Source organism: Arachis ipaensis, chromosome B02 (genome assembly GCF_000816755.2).
Source record: "Arachis ipaensis cultivar K30076 chromosome B02, Araip1.1, whole genome shotgun sequence".
Taxonomy (NCBI): domain Eukaryota; kingdom Viridiplantae; phylum Streptophyta; class Magnoliopsida; order Fabales; family Fabaceae; genus Arachis; species Arachis ipaensis.
In genome coordinates, this window is record NC_029786.2 from 93,149,502 (window position 1) to 93,171,267 (window position 21,766).

Consider the following 21,766-nt stretch of genomic DNA (forward strand, 5'->3'; position numbering starts at 1 on the left):
GTAAATTTTTTTTTTTTTTTTTTTTTTTTTTTGGTCAGTGAATATTTCTTTTTTAAAGTGACACTTAAAAATTAAAATGAAATAAACTTGGGCCTAGTAATTCGACACCAACGTTTTTTTACCTAGTACTCAGTGCTGTGTGACACAAGTGCAACTGTCATTTGTTGTTTTGAGCCCAGATATGTTTTATGTTTCTCTGTAAACCAAACCACTGCTTCGTCTGTTCCTTCTTTTCACCGGTGATTACTGATTACACACGTTTCTCCGGCCACAACAAAAATAACTGAGGAATCGGAGGGAGAAAAAAATAGAAAAAGAAAAAAGGAAAAATTAGAGATAGAAAGAAGAAGAGATGGGTGTGGACTACTACAAAATTCTACAGGTAGATCGAGGTGCGAAAGATGATGATCTCAAGAAAGCGTATCGGAAGCTTGCAATGAAGTGGCACCCTGACAAGAACCCTAATAACAAGAAGGAAGCTGAAGCCAAATTCAAGCAAATCTCTGAAGCCTATGATGTATGTGTTTTATTGCCCTATCTCAAATTACTCAATGTTATGTGAAATTGTGAATTGAATTGGATTGTTATAAAAAAAAAAAAGAGGAATTTGAGGTTTTAGGGTGTAAATTTTTATTTTTTTTTTTTGTGATTTTCGATCATTGGGATTTTGGGGTTTTGCTAGGAATTTGATTTGCTAATAGGTGGAGTGAACATTATCTATCTTAATTTTCTGCATGTAATGTGAATTAGGTTGTGCAAAAAAAGGTGTTTTTTGCGACCCATTTTCCTACTTTTTTTCTGGGTTTAGAATTAGAGCTTGTTGGGTGTCAATTTATCCAATTTTTGCGATTTCGATAATTGGAAATGTGGGTTTTTGCTAGTAATTTGATTGGTGAACACGTGTTGAGTGAACTTCATCTCTCTTAATTTACTCAATGTTATTGAATTAGGTTGTGCAGAAAAAAGTGTTTCTGGGCCAAATTTACTCCTTTTGAATTTTTCTATTGTTCTTGTGATTTGATAATTGGAATTGCGGTTTTTTCCTCAGTAATTTTACTCTGTGAACAATAGGTGTTGAGTGATCCACAAAAACGAGCAGTGTATGATCAGTATGGAGAGGAGGGATTGAAGGGGCAGGTGCCACCCCCAGGAGCTGGTGGATTTTCTGCCGCAGATGGTGGGCCAACGACGTTCCGGTTCAACCCCAGAAGTGCTGATGATATTTTCTCGGAGTTTTTTGGGTTTTCAAGCCCCTTCGGTGGAATGGGTGATATGGGCGGCCGTCCAGGTGCATCTGGATTTCCCAGGGGCATGTTTGGTGATGATATCTTCACTTCGTTTAGGCATCCAGCTGGAGAAGGCTCTACCAATATGCCAAGGAAAAGTGCACCGATCGAGAGAACATTGCAGTGCAGTTTGGAGGATTTGTACAAAGGGACCACCAAGAAAATGAAGATCTCCAGGGATGTTACAGATGCCAGCGGGTGAGCTATTTACTCTTAACTTATTTGCATGTTTCATATTTCTTTTACTTTCATGAAGTTGCTTGCACAGTTGCACTGATTGTTTTATTTAAACTCAATTCTAATTTCGAAGTCAGTTTTAGAGCTTCCATTACTATTTAGCTGTGATTTTCTGATCTTGTTGATAGATAAGAATTGAGCTATCCCATTGCCATCTTATATGCTCAGTCTTATGCTAGGATCTTTATTTTTGTCACGGTAATTGTAGACCTGTGTTCTTAGTAGTGTTCTAAATTTTTTCCAAGATACCAGTTGAAACAAATTGCTTATAAATTATAATAACTTTTCTCTTCCATTCAAACTAGTTATGTAGATGATTCATGATTTCCCTTTTTTTTTTTTTTTTCGTTTTATAAATATATTCTGTTAAATGAGCAGGGCCTATGACAAAATATGTAAGTACCTTTTTTTTCATTGCTTGGTCATGCACATCTTGTATTGGGTTAGCAAATCTCATTTTTTGACAAAGAGTCAGCCCAAAAGTGATACCACTTTTTTTTTTTTCATGAAAGCAAAAGTTTCAAAGAGAAGAAGTCCCCCTAAAATAAATACTTAGAAGGCACATATTTTACTCTAATTTTCTGAAGGATCTTGTTAGGTATCTTGAGATAATAGCTATAGGGAAACCGGAAATGAATCTATGATGAAAATGAGGATGCTAAATGTAAAGCTGAAATAGAGATAAAGGGTATATTTATTGACATTGAAGTAATAAAGGGGACTTAAATTAGCCAGTCTGTAAGTATTTGTTTAAGTCCATTATTAGTTGAAGAAGAGGCCACTTATGATATTATGCTAACAATGCTGTGTACATTGAAGACCTTTGAATACACAAATCCTGATATTGACTTAGGAGGGTTATAGCCATCAGATGTATGCTGTTGTGTTTTATGTTGTTCATGAATGTTAGTTGAGCTACGATGTAATGAACTCAATGCCTGCGTTACATTGTGGACAAATATGCATAGTATGCAGATATAACTGATAGATCAAACAATTCAAAGATTGTAAGGTACCCCCAAGTCTTTGAGTATGACTTGTTACAAATGTTGTTAAATTGGATTAAGATCACCTTATTTGGCCAGACAGTTGTTTTAGGGGTTGAATATGTGAGGTCGGTGGATTGGAAGTTGTGTTTATTCTCGTTAGAGATGTCAAAGGTTTTGGGCCATGCCTCTAGATCTCATGTTTCAAGTGAAATGTGCAAATTGTTTCGATGCTCATTACCTTTTAGATGAGGTCTGAGTTACGATTGATATGTGTATTACGTGCTGAAACATAATGCATGTCAGTTGATTGATGTTCATAAAAAATAATCCCATTTTCATGAATGTCGGTTAAGTTGCTAACTCAGACATGGTAATTAAGTATTTTACATGCTTATTTTAAAATGATTAACTTCTTTGCATAGAGAAGGAATGAAACACCATGCCTGAGAAATAAGTATATGTTCCTCTGTTTTTGTTCTCGGATATGAACATATCTAATGCACATTTCAGAAACAGTTTTTTGCACCTTCAAGGTGTCGAATTTTACACTATTCAGTTACAAATATTGTTACTTGTCTTTCTATTTTATTCATTGGTACAAGAAATTTTCAGGTTAACAGAAAAGAGAAAACTAGAATAGTATTAATTGTGACTATGACTATTTAATCTACTGTATGTTTTTTCTTCTTGCGTAGGAGAGCCACCACAGTAGAGGAAATTCTGACAATCGAGATCAAGCCAGGTTGGAAGAAGGGAACAAAAATAACTTTCCCGGAGAAGGGGAATGAACAGCGAGGAGTTATACCGGCTGACCTAGTTTTCATTATTGATGAGAAGCCTCATAGCCTCTTCAAAAGAGATGGCAATGATCTTGTTGTGACGCAGAAGATTTCTCTAGTAGAAGCTCTCACGGGTTACACGGCGCAACTGACAACCCTTGACGGGCGAAGCATCTCCGTCCCCATCAACTCCATCATTAGTCCCTCATATGAAGAAGTAGTCAAAGGCGAGGGCATGCCAATCCCCAAAGAACCTTCCAAAAGGGGGAACTTGAGAATCAAGTTCAATATCAAGTTTCCATCGAGGCTTACGTCCGAGCAAAAAGCCGGCATTAAGCGGTTATTGACCTCTCCATAATAAAACAATGGTGGTAGCTCTCCCTACCACTGCACCATACCCATGTAAGATTGCAATTATTTTTATTCTCGGCCTTTGATTTTCCACACGGAAATTCTTGCCTTTGTGAACTGGGTTTTCAATTAGAACAGTTTATTTAACTTTTATTTAGAAGTTTGTTATTTGTTTGTTGCTTCTTTCATGTGTTACTTAGTTTTTTGGTAATATGGGTGAAAAATTCTCTTTTAAGTCTTATTAACAACCACTTGCACTTTTTGTTTCTCTCACATGTTTTTGGGAGAGTTCAACTCATTTGTAATTGCATATTAGGGTTCTTTGTTTAACCATTTCAGCGATCTAAATGCATATTGCAGAAATTGTGGAAACTACTTATATCATGTTTAGATTTAACTTATTTTATTCCATCATGCTTGGCAAAAATTGCATTAAATTATATTCTTAATATGATTTTGTCTCGACCCATAGTTTGAGCAGAAATGAAGAAGAAAAAGGAAAAAAAAAAAAAAAGGAGCTAAGATGTGTTTATGACGAGCGGTTATTGTGACATGTAAATCGAGGAGTGTTGAGTTGATCATCGGAAAAAATTTTTTTTAAGGATAATGATTAAAAAAATGATTATATTAAAACCTAAAAAAGTCATGTAATTTATCCGCTCTAATAATAGTCATTATTGTCAATAATACATATCTTGATTTTGATTAAGAGAGAGCATGCTATTTAATCTAAAATTTAGTTAGTATGGCTTTTTTATATAAAATATATAAATTTTAAGGTTTTAATATATTTATTTTTGTTATACATTTATTGAAGTAGAAAACTTTAAAAAATCTTAACATGTATTTTGAAAACACACATTAGTTAAACTTCTTTAATATAATATAATATCAGTCATGCTACACATCCATGTAAAATTCGTATCCAAGATTTCAAGTTGGCCTAAGCCTAAAAACACTCATGCGCCCCCTATCTAATTAAATGAAACGTTACTTCCACGCGCCCAACACACATGAAACCGCTACTTCATTCGCGCTTCATTATGAAAAACGTTCCTTCTTCTTCAACACGCACAAAACTCCTCATTCTCTCCGAATCTCTCTCAAAATCACTCAAACTTCACTCACATTATCTGCGGAAACCGCTACTGGAGAAGAATCGCGAGAACATTTCGGAAGGAAGAAGCAAAAACAAACGAAAACAGCAACAACGAATGCAAAAGGTATGAGAAAAACTACTGTTCATTTAAAATCTTGCAATGTCGCATTTCTTCTAGTTGCATTTTAGGTTTACTGGATTGAGTTGCTTCGTTTAGTAAATCGACGTATTTTGATTCCATTTTTACAGCGTAACTAGGGCTTGGAATGAAATGTATTCTTATTTTCATTCAGTTCAGTGGATAGTGTATGTGAGTAGATAGTGTATGTAAATTTGAACTTGATTGTTACTCTGTTCAGTTGACTTCTTTTGCATGGAGAAATACTATTCTTGATTATTGAAAGTTTATAACGATTTATTCAGCACGTGAATGGTGTTCTGTTCAGTGGGCTTGGTGATTTTCATTCACTTGATAGTTAGTGTGTTCCGAGTTTAGGGTTATTCTGATTACATTTTTATAGTGTAACTAGGGTTTTGAATGAAATTTGATCTTATTTTTATTCAGTTCAGTGGATACTGGATAGTGTATGTGAGTAGATAATGTATGTAAATTTGAACTTGGCTGTTACTCTGTTCAGTTGACTTCTTTTGCATGGAGAAATACTATTCTTGATGATTGAAAGTTTTAACGATTTATTCAGCGCATGAATCGTGTTCTGTTCAGTGGGCTTGGTGATTTTCATTCACCTGATAGTTAGTGTGTTCAGGGTTTAGGGTTATTCTGATTGCATTTTTACAGTGTAACTAGGGCTTTTAATGAAATTTGTTCTTATTTTCATTCAGTTCAGTGGATAGTGTATGTGAGTAGATACTGTATGTAAATTTGAACTTGGTTGTTACTCTGTTCAATTGACTTCTTTTGCATGGAGAAATGCTATTCTTGGTGATTGAAAGTTTATAATGATTTATTCAGCACATGAATGGTGTTCTGTTTAGTGGGCTTGGTGATTTTCATTCACTTGATAGTTAGTGTGTTCAGCTAGCTTCTTTTGCATGCAGCAATGCTTTTCTAGTTGTTTCATTATTTATCATGTTTTATTCAATACATCAAGGGGGTTCGGTTCAGTGGACTGGGACATTTTCGTTGACTTGATTATGATATGCATGCTTGTGCTTGTCAGTGTATTGAGTGAAGTATTAACCAAATTTTTTCATTATAGCAAAAATCAAGAAGACAATGATGACAAAGAAGGAGAAGCCGCGCTATAATGTAAGCACATTAAATATATTTATCCGCTTTCATTCGAATAAAATCTATTTTGTATTATAAATATATCATCACATTCTGTTTGAAAACTTGCAGAAAACTCACGATTGCAGATGCCAAATAAAGGCAATAGCAACAGTGTTCAAGAATTTGAGTCAGGAAAAGAAAGATATAGTTGAAGAAATGGGATTCGGTGCCCTGGCACATGTCCCGGAAATGAATGTCTCTCACGCCCTCTTGAAAGAATTGATTGATTGCTATGATGAGTATCATGGATGCCTGAAAACTCTCCATGGGAAAATATACATAACTCCTCGCAAGGTAGCAGCTGCGCTGGGCATAAGTCATGGCGGTAATACATTTTCTACTTCCTGCTTATTTTTGGTTCATTGCTCCCTTTAATTTCGGTTCATTGATGTACAGAAAATTAAACTGACCTTTTTGGCCGATTTTTTGCTATTAAAATATTGTAGAAAATCGTTTTCCTTAAAAGGTTTAATATGGCAAACTGAATGAGGAAGACAAGGAAATATTTGACAGCCTCAAATGTGTTACGTTGGCGTCTTTGACAAAGTCTGTCCTGGATATGAGTGTTGAATGGGAGGAGAACTGACAAAAATTCCAAAGGACTTTTGTCGTCTTCATACAGAAGTGCTTCTTGCTGCCAACGACGGTAAGCATGGCCTCCCCGATCCATAAGTCGCCTATCTTTTATGTGGACAACATCCAACAGTGGGATTGGGCACATCATGTGCTCAGCTTCTTGAGGAAGGGAATTGAAAACAAGAGAAAAGGAAAGAAACAGTCCGTTGACGGCTGTGTTTTTGTTTTGATGCTGATTTACTTTCATGAAACCAAGTTCCCTCACTTGTATGGACCTGATGCTCCCCTGCCACTGTGGGTGGCCCATTGGACAAAGAATATGATGCTCGAATGGATTTTTGAGGAAGCAACGGACACAATGGTAAATTAAACAAAAATTTTCCCCTAAAATTTTGTTTCAGATGCTTCTAAAATACTCTGCTAACTAAATAAGTTTGTGTTTAAGGTTATAATTAATTGATTTCACCTAGTTGCAATTGTTAGTGTGTTCATTTGAATCCTTGCGCATGCTAATGATTAAATATTTATCACGTTTTATTCACCACATGAATTTTGTTCGGTCCAGTGGGCTTGCCCATTTTGGTTCACCTGATTGTTAGCAGGGACGGATGCATTCATTGAGTAGTGGGGGCAACTGCCCCCAGTGAAATTTCAGAAATTCATTAGTACTTCATAGTAAAATGTCTTAAATACCCCCACTATATAATTTATTTTGACCCCACAACCCCAAATCAAATCCCTAACCCTTCTTTTTTCCCAATCTTCTTCATCTGCTCCAAGCCTCCAAGCTTCGCAGCCTCCAAGCTTCGCAGCTTCCCCTTTGCACTTCGCAGCCCGCACTCGGCAGTCGGCACTTTTGTCTCCAGAGATCAGAGCCACTCCGCCGCTCCGCGTCTTAGCCAGTGTCACGGCTCTCTCCCCGCTGACGTCTCTGGCTCTCCGGCCTCCGCCCTCCTGTCTCCAGAGTCACTACCGTGTCTCCACATCTCCGCGTCTCCTTCTGCTTTCTTCTTCATCGATCGGTTCCGTTCGTCCTTCTTCTTCGAATACTGTAAATCTGCGATCTTCTTCTCTCTTTGGTTTTCACTCTTCAGTCTTCACTCTTCAGGCTTCAGCAGAGAACGCCTGCCTTTCTTCCTGTTGCCGCTGAACACCGCATAAATCTGTCACTGGCTACTGTCTACTGGGTTTTACACTTTTGCTTCCTAGAGTTCAACTGTTCAGATTCAATCTTGGATTTTTTTTGGTACATTCATGAATCATGATTTAAGATCTGCAATTCTGCTTATTCACTTATTTGCTTCATTGTTGTTTGATAATTGATTTAGTTAGTTTGTTAATTGTGAATTTGTATTGAATATTTGATTTTGTTTTGATGTAATGCAAGTTTAGTTTGATTAATTTATTTGTTAATTGTTTTTGTGCATTGATTTAATTATTTTTGAAGATTTAATTTGTTCTGATGTATAAATACGAGAAAACAATATAAATCAGTCAATAATCAACTAATAGTCTAATATTGATTTTGAATTTTTGGATGTAGAAAGTAAAAATCTTCTTATGATTCTTTTTAATGATCTGATATATATTTGTTGATTAAGATGAAGCATTTGGGTAGTTTTAATTCTTTCATAGCAGCTTGATTACCTTCATGGCTTCCTCTTGATTGGAATTCACAAGCATGAAGCATCCTCTTTAAGCAATGATAAGGCAAAGAAATGAGTGGCTGACAAGAGAGACTGAAAATTATTTTCTTATTGTTTTATTTAAATTATTTTGTTGGAATTCACAAATCACAAGCATTCTCTTTAAGTAATGATAAGGCAAATTCTCTTTAAGCAATGATAAGGCAAAGAAATGAGTAGCTGACAAGAGAGGCTAAAAATTATTTTGTTGTTGTTTTATTTAAATTATTTTGTTGTATACTTGTATTTATAATTTTATATTGTAATTTTTAATTTGTGTAGAATTGTGTATTTATAATTTTATACTTGTATTTATAATTTTGTATTTATAATTTTATCTTATTAGTAATGGAGAAATATTTCAAAAGAACCTCATCATTGGAGATTGGATCCCAAAACAATTCATCAACCTCTTCTAATAAAAGGAGGTTTTTAGAATTCAAAGTAGATAATCTTATAGCAGATCCAGGACAACGACCAAATATTTCAAGTTATCACCCGAATGACAGAGACAAAGTTAGATGTGCATATTTGCAAAAAGGTCCTTGTCAACCAAGGACTCATGGTTTTCCGCAAACTGTTTGTGGTTCTTCTTTTCGAAGATTTAATCCTAATTGGTTTGATGACTATGGCAACTGGTTAGAGTATAGTATATCAAAAGATGCTATTTTTTGTCTTTGTTGTTATCTTATGAAACCTGAGACTGAAGGTGGTGATGCTTTTGTAACTACTGGCTTTTCAAATTGGAAAAAAAAGGAGAGACTACAAATTCATGTTGGGATTCATGATAGCGCTCATAATCAAGCTTGGAGAAAATGTGAAGCACTTATGAGACCAAAACAACACATCACTGCTGCTATTGAAAAACAATCTGAGCAAGCTAAAAAGAATTATCAAATTCACTTGACAGCAACAATTGATTGTATTAGATTTCTTTTGCGACAAGGATTGGCCTTTCGTGGTAATGATGAGACAGATGATTCTGTTAATCAAGGAAATTTTTTGGAACTTCTAAACTTTCTTGCGCAACATAATGAAGAGATTGGTCATGCTTTCAAAAATGCTCGTGGGAATCTTAAACTAATAGCACTCTCAATTCAAAAAGATATTGTAAGAGCTGATGCAAGGGAAACGACAAAAGTTATTATAGATGATCTTGGGGATGAATTATTTGCTGTATTGGTTGATGAAGCCCGTGACATTTCTATTAAGGAGCAAATGTCAGTTTGCTTAAGGTATGTGAACAAAGAAGGACAAGTTAGGGAGCATTTTCTTGGTCTTGTTCATGTTTCTAATACTAATGCTTTATCTCTAAAATTAGCATTGGAGTCATTATTAGAAACATATAATTTAAGTTTATCAAGAGTACGTGGACAAGGATATGATGGTGCAAGTAACATGCAAGGAGAATTTAATGGTTTGAAAACTTTGATATTGAAAGAAAATTCTTATGCTTTCTATGTACATCGCTTTGCTCACCAACTTCAGTTAGCTCTTGTAACGGTTGCAAAAAAACAAGTTGAAATTGCTTTGCTTTTTAATTTGTTAACTAATTTGTGCAATGTTGTTGGAGTTTCGTGTAAACGAAGAGATATGCTTCGTGATAGTCAAATGACTAAGACAATTGAAGCACTAAAAAGTGGAGAAATTTCTAGTGGGCGTGGTTTGAATCAAGAAATAGCTTTAAAAAGAGCTGGAGACACTAGATGGGGTTCACACTATGGAACTATACTTGGATTAATTTCTTTATTTCCTTCTGTGGTTAATGTTCTTGAATATGTTGAGGAAGATGGAAATAATTCAGAACAAAGAGCTGAAGCATGTCATTTATTGAATGTCATTCAATCCTTTGAATTTATTTTCAACTTGCACTTGATGAAAAATATCTTGGGAGTTACTAATGAGTTATCTCAAGCGTTACAAAGGAATGATCAAGACATTGTAAATGCTATGGCATTAGTCAAAGTGTCTAAGCAACGGTTGCAAAATATAAGAGATGATGGCTGGTCTCTTTTACTTGACGAAGTCTCACTATTTTGTGACAAACATGATATTACTGTTCCAATCATGGATGATATATTTGTGTCACAAGGAAGATCAAGACGCAAAGCTCAAAAGATATCAAATTTTCATCATTTTCAAGTTGAGATATTCTATCAAGTAGTTGATAGACAACTTCAAGAACTCAATAATCGTTTTACAGAGGTGAATACTGAATTGCTTCTTTGCATAGCTTGTTTGAATCCAAGACACTCATTTTTTGCATTTGATAAGGAGAAGTTGATCCAGTTAGCTCAATTCTATCCATTAGAATTTTCTTCCACTCAACTTTTGGCACTTGACAGTCAACTTGAGAACTTCATACTAGATGTGCGTTCTGATGATTAATTCTCAGACTTAAATGGAATTGGTGCTCTTTCTTAGAAGTTGGTTGAGACTCGAAAAAATATTGTTTATCCATTAGTGTTTCTTCTTTTGAAGTTAGCATTAGTTTTGCCCGTAGCAACTGCATCAGTTGAAAGAACTTTTTCTGCTATGAACATCATAAAGAGTCGACTTCGAAACCGTATGGGAGACGAATTTTTAAATGATTGTTTAGTGACATACATAGAAAGAGAGACATTTGATTGTATTGACAATGAAAAGATTATTCAATCTTTTCAAAATATGAAACCTAGAAGAATGGAATTCTAAATTATTTGTTATTATTTTGAATTATTATTTTATTTTAATTTATTGGTTAAATAATTTAAAAAATATTCCTATTTTATAACATCAATTATAAAAATTATTATTATATTATATATATTTTGCCCCTACTGAAAAAATTTTCTGGATCCGTCACTGATTGTTAGTGTGTTCAATTGAGTCCTTGTGCATGCAGAAATATTTTTTTGATGATTAAATATTTATGGCATTTTATTCAGCACATGAATGTTGTTCGGTTCAGTGGAGTTACTCATTTTGATTCATTTGATTGATAGTGTTTTTTAAGTCCTTGTGCATGCAAAAATATTTTTCTTGATGATTAAATGTCTATGGCGTTTTGTTCAGCACATTAGTATCATTCGGTGCAGTGCGGTTGCTCATTTTGATTTAGTTGATTGTTAGTGTATTTGTTCATTAAATAATTTTGTGTTTTAGGGACTTCTAGAAAGCAAATAAAGAAGTAAAAAACAAAAAGAAAGAAGTTAGATAAGAAAGGAAAAGGGAAGAAAGAAGAAAAGAAAATTGTTGATCTGGATTCTTCTTCGGAAGAAGACACATTTTCTGAATCTGAATCTGAATCCGAATCCGACAAAACACCGCTAGCCAAGAGAACAAGACAACAGAGGGTGGTTAAAAAATAAAAGCTTGTTGAGACGGATTCAGAAACAATAAGAGAAACTAAAAGCAGTCCCACTGATTCAGAAAGCAGAAGTGAATCCAAAAACCAGTAAGTTTGATCTTCATATTGGTTTCATTTTACTTGTATTTGCTTAAAATTGTTCTTATGTGCTTGTTCATATGTATTGCAGAGAAGAAGAAATTGAAAAAACTGTCACAAAGAAAAGAAAACAACCACAGAAGGTGGTTAAAAAATAAAGCAAAAAAAGAAAGCATGTGCCGACAAATTCAGAGAGCACAAGCCAATCTGAAAGCCAGTAAGTATTGGGTGATGTTCATTTATATGATTGTATGATATTCATCTGGTTTAGTTTTGCTTTTCTTTGCTAAAAATTGTTTATGTATGCTTGTTAAGTAAATTACAAATGTGATATTGTTCAGTGGAGTTAGTCAAGTTGATTCATTTGATTGTCAAGTGTTCAGTTGAGTCATTTTTCATGCAGAAATATTTTTCTTGATGATTGAATATGCATCACGTTTTATTCAGCACATGAATTGCATTCAGTTTAGTATTCTTTGTAATTTTTATTCACTTGATTGTTAGCATCTTCACTTCTCCCTTTTCATGCAGAAATGTTTTATTTGATGATTGAATGTGTATCACGTTTTATTCAGTAAATTAATTGCGTTTGGTTCGGTAGAGTTTGTCATTTTTGTTCACTTGATTGTTACTGTCTTCAGTTGGGTCCTTTGGCATTAGAAATCTTTTTCTTGCTCATATTTGTCTCCGGTATAAATTCAATGTGTTTGTCTATGTTGCAGAGAAAAAGAAATGGAAAAAACACTCATAGTAAAAAGAAAACAACCGCAGAGGATGACAAAAAAACAAACCAAATCAGGAAAGGTTGTTTTGACAGATGCTGAGAGCAAAACTGAATCTGACAAGGAGGAAGTTTCTCGATTCATATTTTCTTTCATTGATGCTTTCGTTTTAGGTTCATTGATACTTATTTTATGCATTTTCAGAACTGAGCAAGTAAAGGACAACGCTGGGGAAAGAAAACGACAAGCATTGGAGATGTTAAGAGAAAAGAGATCAAAGAGAAGAAATGATGGAACTCAGACAACAAACGTTGCTCCGGATCAGTTTGACTCGATGGAGGCGCAAAATGATTTCTCTGAGACGTAAGATTCGGTTTCTTATACCGAGTTCTTTTTCTTTCTTTGCTAACTTTTGCTAGAACCTCTTCTAATTCCTCTGGATTCATTTATTAATATTTATTTATCTTGCTCAGACTGCCGACTGTAAATCTGGGTAGCGAACCTCTCTTACAGTCTCAGACGAGCTCCACACCGTCTGTAAATGTCTCGGACAATACCAGGTAAATTGGTTCATTACAGCCTTTGCTTTCGGTTCAATGGATTCCAAAAATGAATTTCATGTGTTTCTAGACCTCTGCTTTTAATCTTGGTTTCTAATTTTAATTTGGTATCTTTTTTATTAGGAAAAGTACCCTGGAAACCCCGGTAAAATATTTTAGAAGAAAGAAAATCCATCAAAGAAAGATTTTTAAAACTCCACTAGTGTAAGTTAAAAATATTTATGTTACTCTTTTAGATTTAGGTAATAATTTTTGTTTAATTAATCACATAGAAATTGTGTTTAAATGTCAGTAGCGCTACACTTGATTCTGACCTACAAATCATTGAGGTTCGAGAAGAAACTCATTTTGAACCTTTGGAAATGTGAGTTTTTCAATGTGCAGATTTCTATTTCTCATAACCAATTTTAATTATTCAACATTAACTTCTTCCTTATTTACATTCCTTAGAGTTTCTATTGCGGTGTCTCTTCCAAGTTCTCTTAAGGAAGAGTTGATAAAAGATGACTTTATCTATGTCCCTCTGGAAACTTCTGATAATGAGTAAGTTACACATAAAATTTTTTTATTAATTTTAATGGAACACGATAATAATTTGGGATCATTATTGAACTGTTTTTTGTTTAATGCAGCAGCCCTCTGGAATAGCAACAACAGCCCTCTGGAATAGCAACAGCAGCCCTGCGAAGAAGCATCGGCATAACAATCGGAACAACAAAAGCAGTCTGTTGATGAATCTTCCCTGAGGAATACGGAGCCAAAACCTCCAATTAATGTGTAAGTTTTAATTAATATCATTTTTTATAATCTTCTGGTCTAGCTGGTAATTAGAATTTTTTTTTAGTTTTAATGGTACAGGATAATAATTCTGGGTCGTTACTGAACTCTTTTCTGTTTAATACAGCAGCCCTCCCAAAGAACAACAACAACCATGCCAAGAAGCTCTCGTGGCACGGGAATTGGAAGAAGAAGCACAACCTGATTTGTAAGTTTTATGCTTGTTCAAATATGGATATTTTTTGTTCACCACATTGTTTTATTTCGATTTACTCTGTTGTTTAATATCAATTTTGTTCAAATATGGATATTTTCGGTTCACCAAATTGTTTAATTTCGGTTCACTATATTGTTTAATATCATTTTTGTTTAATATCATTATTTAATATCTCTGTTGTCTTGCAGTGCTGCTCGTCCTAGGCAATGGGAAGATGATGTGCCTTCCTTCAGCCTTGGGATAAGTCCCCTAGCATCTCAACCAACTCCCCCCTCTCAAATGACAGTGACTCAACCAAGTCAGCCCTCTGAGCCGACGATTTCAGAGCTTGAAATCCTAGAAGAGGCGGTGGTAGATGCTAAGGTGACGGCGGCATTGAAGTTTGCTGAAGCAACAACTGCCGAGCCGAGCTTCACAGCCGCTGAAGTTTACAAAACTCCGGAGAAAGACAAAGAAATCACAGAGGAGTTAAAGGAGAAGTGTTATCATTGGATAACACATCTAAAACAAACCAAAGATAGTAAAAATGAATATGACCCCGTATTCATCTTGAGGCATGAAGTGCTCTTTGAGGGGCTTAGACATCATTTCATGTCTCTAATGCCCGGAGAACATGTGGAAAGCACGGTAATTTCTTTGCCTATTGAGCTAACACTAATGATTTTTCTAAAGACTCTTATACCGCATATCTCATAAATTTTCTTCCTGTAGGTGGTCAATACACATTGCATGATTGTCAATGACATGAAATGTCCCCGGTTTGAGAAAGATATATACTGTGTGCCTACGGATATTGTGGTAAGCCAAATTGTTTATTTGCTCCTGATTGAATGTCTATCACGTTTTATTCACCACATGAGTTGCGTTCGGTTCAGTATGTCTTGTCATTTTCGTTCACTTGATTGTTAGTGTCTTCAGTTAGGTCCTTTTGCATGTAGAAATCTTTTTCTTGATGATTAAATGTGTATCACGTTTTATTCAGCACATAAATCGCGTTCGGTTCAGTGGAGTTTGTCATTTTCATTCACTTGATTGTTAGTGTCTTCAGTTATGTGATTTAACTGAGATTTGTTTTGCAGATGTTTATGTTGCACACCAACTCCGATTTCTTGACAAAAGAAAACTTGTATCGCATCCATTTGTAAGTCGTGATTTCTAAAACTTCTTTGATAATTCTCTCGTTTGCTATTGTTTGCACTGAGATATTATATAATTTTCCCAAACTTCAGCTGTTTGTGCCGATTTGCAATGGAGGGCACTAGTGGTTATGGATTGCAGATGTCTGGAAAAAGACATTTGATAAACCACTATTTCATGGTTTATCTTGTGCTCAATTGAGTGGTTTTTATCAACTCTTTACCCACTTATTCATACTATTTGCATGGTTTTACTTTTTCCTTCTGGATTTGGTGCTATGATTGAAAACATGCTTCTTTGGTCTTGATTTAGCTAATTTAAATCCCCTCTTATTACCATTCGATGCCGTGATATGTGTGTTAAGTATTTTCAAAGATTACAGGGCATGAATGGCTTAGAGGAGGGAAAGGAAGCATGCAAAAGTGGAAGGAATAAAAGAAATTGAAGCAAAGCTGTCAGCCTGACCTCCTCGCACTCAAACGGGCATAACTTGAGCTACAGAGGTCCAAATGATGCGGTTCTAGTTGCGTTGGAAAGCTAACGTCTGGGACTTCGAAATGATATATAATTTGCTATAGTGGCCGTACATCTAGACGACGCGAACGCCTGCTTCACGCGGACGCGTCGCAGTGATGAAAATCAGCGTGACAGAATTCGCAATCAGCGATTTCTTGGCTGTTTCTGGCCCAATTTTTTGCCCAGAAAACACATATTAGAGGCTATAAAGTGGGAGAATGCATCCATTCATTGAGAGAACATTCATAATTCATAATTATTAGGATTTAGATGTAGGTTTAGAGAGAGAGAGAGAGACTCTCTCCTCTCTCTTAGGATTTAGGATTTAGGATTTAGATTTTTAGGATTAGGATTCGTCTCAGTTTATGGTTATTTCTTCATTCCAGGTTCAATGTTCTTTAATTTATGTTTCTCTTCTACTTTTAGATACTCTAATGCTTTTACTTGTTAATTACTTATGTTGCCAAATTGGCTTATGAATCTTTCCATGTTAGATTTGAATATTCTACTTAATATAATTTGAGGTATTTCAGATTTAAGATTTCTTTCTTTTATTTATGTTACTACTGCTTCCAATCTGAAGGAATTTTTATTCGAGTAGATTTTCTCCCCTTTTTGGCTTTGGTTAAGTAATTGGTAATGCTTGAGTTATCAAACTCAGCAGTTGATTGGAAATTAGGATTGCTGATTGATTTGGATCCCTCTAAGACTAGTCTTTCCATAGGAGTTAACTAGGACTGAGGAATCAAGTTAATTAGTCCACTTGACTTACCTTTATTTAGTAAAGGTTAACTAAGTGGGAGCAAAATCCAATTCTCATTACACCTGATAAGGATAACTAGGATAGGATTCCCAGTTCTTACACCTTGCCAAGAGTTTTCTTTATAATTATTAATTTATTTTTCTTGCTATTTAAATTACTTGTTCTTTATTTTAAAAATCCAAAATTCTACCTTTTCCATAACCAATAATAAATCATACTTCCCTGCAATTCCTTGAGAAGACGACCCCGAGGTTTAAATACTTCGGTTATAAATTTTATTGGGTTTTGTTACTTGTGACAATCAAATTTTTTTACGAAAGGATTCTCTGTTGGTTTAGAAACTATACTTACAACGCGATTATTCTTATAAAATTCTTTACTAGCAAGAATCCCATTTGTCAGCATTCTATGTGCTTGACCCCGTGAACAAGCAGAAGAATGAAATACATGATTCAAGAATTCAACTGAACAAATTTGTTGTAAGTTATATAAATGTTTCCCTTGTTGATTCAATGTTTATGACGTTATATAGTGAAGGTGCTGATTTTGATTCACCTAATTTTAAGTCACTATTTTTATCACTTTCAGGGATTAATAATCTCCCAGATGGGGGTTTACACTGGGGCGAAACCCTTAAAGGATGAAGTTGGAGAAGAAGCAGAGTATATAATGCTGAATGGCCAACGTACAAGGTAAAAATCTTTCTCTGCTATAGTGTATTTTAAATTTGTTTTCATTTGTATACTATTAATCGTATTTTACTTAAATTCTTGATTAGCTATGATAGTGCGATATACGTCATGAAATGGCTTGAAACAATTGATCCTTGAAAGATCAAACCCGGGAAGAGGTATAAATATAAAGCTTGGACACAAGTAAGTAGTTTCTAAATTAATAAAATTCTTTCATTTCTCATTTCAGTAAGGTTCATTTCTTATGTAACTAATTCCTTTCAATTGAAATGTAGGAAGAGATTGATGCTTTCAGGATTGAGTATGGTCCAAATATTGTGTTGCATAAACTGAACAAAATGAGAGACCAAGTGATTCGGGAATGTGAAGCAATAAGACTCCCGAAGCCATCTGCTACCCTCTTAAGCCCTTTTTGTAAATTCACGTATGGGGATATATATAGTAGTAAATAGGATATACTTTGTTTAACTGGTTGTAATTAATATTATTTTATTTAAAAAAACAAACACTACTTCTTTCAATGTATATATCTGAATATTAATGTAAATCTTAATGTATATATCTAATGTTAATGTTAATGTATATATCTAATGTTAATATTTATATCTGATTCAAGATGTATATATCTGTTGGAACTGTCTGGCTGCTGTTTTGTTCCAGGTTCACAGTGAATAGAATTAGGGTATTTATCAAACATTAGGAACCCCAAATAAACAAATGAACTGAAATTATTACACACAGTGAATCGAAAAAGTGCATATACCAGTATTAAGTTTCAGAAACACTTGAACTCTCTAACATGGCACAATAAACAAAAAAAGTGACTATTGAATAAAAAATTTCACAAAACCTAATATAAAAAAATAGTGAATATTCAATCAAGACTAGCATCAGTCAGAAATTAACCCTACTATAAATTCAGTGAACCGAAATTTGCTCATAGCTGTAAGGAAATTTATGTTAATAAAAACTAAAACTCGTATAATACTCTCCGGGATAATTCATATCCGGTGCATTGTAAAAGCTAGAACTTGACTGAATCGTTGGTCCGCCGTCTAAAAGATTCAACTACAAAAAGAAAAAATAAATTGTATATTAGCAAAATGCACAAATGGATGTTTGCCTAATCGAAAGCAAATCAATTTTACCTCGCTTGTAGCTGGTTTTTTCCTTTTCTTCGTGGCGTTTGAGATCTTTTTTTCCAAGTTTGATCCAAGTCTGTTCTTGGGCCGACCTCTTGTTCTGACACGTGGAGGGATTTGAAGGCCGTTCACGTCGCTCAACGTCGCTTCTTCGTGGGATAAAAAACTTTTTTCTTTGCTTCTCGCTTGATGTTCTTGCATCTCGGCTATGACATTGTCAAAGGTACGGTGCAGAATTCCGATCAGCTCCTCGGACTCTGAGGCAAATTCGCAGATATTGTGGGAGTGGAACACCAAATCGTCGAATCTCTTGCTTCTTGGCTCCAGTAGAGGCTCGTCTTGGCTGCTCTTGATGTGTGTGTGCCTCCTCTTTATGTTCTTGCTCCAGCGCTCCAGTATGTATTTCGGTGCCACGTTATCTACTCGCTCAAAGCTTAGGACGCTTAGAGAGTAGCGGCACAGTATACCCCTTGACTTGAAAAGAAAGCATTGACACTTTACCTATCGTGATAATACATCGTAGGTGACGAAAAACTTGTTGAATGTGGAGTTAGAAACTTGCTCCATCACTTCGTATGTTGTGAAACCTAGGGTGGAATGCTTTGATCTTGTGATGTAGTTCACCTTTCCTCTGAATTGAGCTTGAACTTCCCTGAACTTCTCGTGGGTATACACGTGCTGAAATTGAGCCTCTATTGCTGATTTTGTTGTGCACAGTATCACGGTGTGAAAATCTGCAGCATCGAATTCTTTCTCTCTTTGCTCTCTGCTTGCTACTTGCTAGGCAATTGTCGTATTGCTTCACGAATTGACTCAAGGAGCTGTTGCGTGTGATAAACTTGTTGAAAAATGCGTGCATGCTCTCACTCCTTTGTGTGCTTCTCATCCCGACCCAGAAGTGGTGATCCAAGTAAACTGGAACCTATATATGCCGATCCTCATACAGCTCTACAGAATGAACTGAAAACATCAACTGTGTTAAACCGAAATCTGTGCATGTGTTGACCCAAAAGGTAACGACATGAAAATAATCCGAACTGAAACCTCGGTTACCTGAGAGCCACTTGTTGCCTCTGAGGCCAAACTTTGTGAGGAAATCGTTCCAGTTTCTGTCAAATGCGTCTTTTATGAACAAGTTCCAAACGACGTGGCTCATCTCTTGCTCGATTTCTTCGTGTTGCTTGTAGCCGTTTAGTTTGTTTGGGATCTTCTACATGATGTGCCAAATACACTAGCGGTGATTTGTTGTTGGCATGGACATCTCGATGGGCCTTTGCATCGATGCACATTGATCAGTGAGAATGTCTTTTGGTGTCTTCCCTCCCATGCAACGGAGCCAACACTCGAATAGCCATTTGAATGATTGGATGTCCTCGTTTTTCATAGCGCGTGTCCAAGAAGTGTCGACTGATTGTGGTGATTCACCTCCACAAAAGAACCAAAACCCAGATTGTACCTGCATAAATGGACAATCTCACAATTTACTGAACCGAAATGTGTGCATATGGTGAACGTAAATACTGAATTTGGGTGAACCGAATACCTGTTTGTATTGTAGGTGGTGTCGAATGAAACTATGTCTCCAAAATACTCGCATGCCCCCCTGCTTCTTGCGTCGGCCCAGAATGCATGTTTGATGGAGTGATCGCCTTCGAGGTTGAGCTCAAAAAAGAAATTTTGGTTCTTGTCTTTCATTCTTAGTAGGTACTTCCTGAATTTTTTGGCATCGTCTTGTTCGGACACATTCTGTACTTCTCTTGTAATGTAATTCCTTACGTTTTTTCTATAAAACTTAATCTTCGATGACTGCCAGCTGCTGCTACGAATGATTGGTAGGTTTTGCTCGGTCTGATTCCGTCTTCCTCGTTGGTTTCGATGGTGCGTCACACGAACATGCTTAGCTCCCTGTGTTGTTTGAGCATCTCTGCATGGTATGGACAGCAGGGGTGTGAATGATTCATAACAACTTTGGAAATTGTCCAAAGACTAACGTCCTTCGTTATATGTACATAGATCTTAGCTGGACAGTTTAACCCGGCTGAGGAGTTTGTTTTCAAAGTTGGAGATATCTTAGATTTTCACGTCCCCTCTCTGTTGTATACGATTAGTTGATTCTTAACCTCGTCTCCCTTCCGAGTTGTGTTCCTTATTTTCGTAGAAAAACCAACAAGTTTTGAATAATGTTTGTAGAACTTTCCAGCTTCTTCTTGTGTCTTGAAAATCATCCCCTCCTTTGGGACAAATTTTTTATCCACAACACACCTGGTCTGCATAATGAACTGAAAACGTCATTATGCTAAACAATTCTATAGTACTCAGTGAACGAAAAATAATCCATTATATATATTTAAATTCAAACTCCTTTCTGCATAATGAACTGAAAGCGTCATTATGGTGAAACAATTTTATAGTACTGAGTGAACGAAACATAATCTAGTATATAAAATCAAATTTAAAAAGCTTTCTGCATAATGAATCGAAACACGTACTCATGGTGAACCAATTGTATAGTACTGAGTGAATGAAACATAATCCATTATACAAAATTTTCAGATTCAATTCAATTCAATTCAGATTCAGATTCAAAACACATATGTCTACAATTTAGATATTATCAATTCAATTCAATTCAGATACAAAACACCTACATCCATTGAATTCAATTCAAATAAAATTAACAATTGCATTCCATTCAATTTGATTCAAAATTGAATAATCCAAACCTCATCAGCATGATTTGTTTCAGAAGAATAATCCAAATCGCTCTCATTCAACTGATTTGAAGTTGAATCATTCATTGTTTCGATTCAGAAGTGCAGATCGAAGAAGAAAACGAAGAAGAAGAAGAACGACGAAGCTTGTTACGTTGAAGTCAATGCAGATTAGTAAGGAAGAACGCGAGCAGAGAAGAAGAAAAAGAAGAACAAGAAAGAAAACATGAGCAGAGGAAAACGACGAAGCTTATTACGTTGAAGTCAATGCAGATCAAAAAGGAAGAACGCGAGCAGAGATGAAGAAGAAAAAGAAGAAGAACGAAAATGCGAGCAAAGAAGAAGGTTTAGGTTGCAGCAGAAGGTTTATGTTGAGCAAAGGTTTATCACGCAGCAGAGAAGGTTTAGGTTATATGTGGCGCGTGTATGACAAACGAGTGAGGGGGTGGGGGAGGCGCGTCTGACCCAAGGTGCTTAGATAACTTGAATGAAATTTTCACATGGATGTAGAGCATCATTGATATAATATTGATTGCAAAAAATCTAACATAATATTGATAAATATACAAGTAGCTTCATGAGTTGACTTTCTATTTTAAAATTAGTTTTGACATTTGTTATATATGAAGTGGATCTTTTATTATCTTGATATTAAAATAGCTTTCCTGAAAATCTATAATGTCAATATTAATAATCTTCATTGACAATTTAGTTTATAATTTTCAAATAAGAATGCGTATCAATTAGAGATATAAAAAAACTTTAAATAAATAAATAAAACTATTTCTATGTAAATTACTAATAAT

At 35.2% G+C, this 21,766-nt stretch overlaps 2 protein-coding genes across 2 annotated transcripts; both read left to right on the forward strand.

Moving 5' to 3' along the window:
• On the forward strand, positions 132 to 3,972 carry LOC107625752 (dnaJ homolog subfamily B member 1). Its single transcript, XM_016328458.2, has 3 exons — positions 132 to 517; positions 1,072 to 1,484; positions 3,208 to 3,972. Exons 1-3 carry the CDS (start codon positions 353 to 355, stop codon positions 3,647 to 3,649), a joined length of 1,020 nt encoding a protein of 339 aa, XP_016183944.1. The 5' UTR covers positions 132 to 352; the 3' UTR covers positions 3,650 to 3,972.
• On the forward strand, positions 8,042 to 10,990 carry LOC107627670 (zinc finger MYM-type protein 1). Its single transcript, XM_021117010.1, is given in 1 exon segment — positions 8,042 to 10,990. A coding segment is annotated over 1 exon segment (2,346 nt). The 5' UTR covers positions 8,042 to 8,644.

Bases quoted from the DNA above. Each gene is read 5' to 3' on its own strand.
- LOC107625752 (XM_016328458.2), top strand. From the start codon at position 353: ATGGGTGTGGACTACTACAAAATTCTACAGGTAGATCGAGGTGCGAAA. The intron at 518-1,071 runs GTATGTGTTTTA...TGTGAACAATAG, and splicing joins AAATCTCTGAAGCCTATGAT to GTGTTGAGTGATCCACAAAA. The intron at 1,485-3,207 runs GTGAGCTATTTA...CTTCTTGCGTAG, and splicing joins GATGTTACAGATGCCAGCGG to GAGAGCCACCACAGTAGAGG.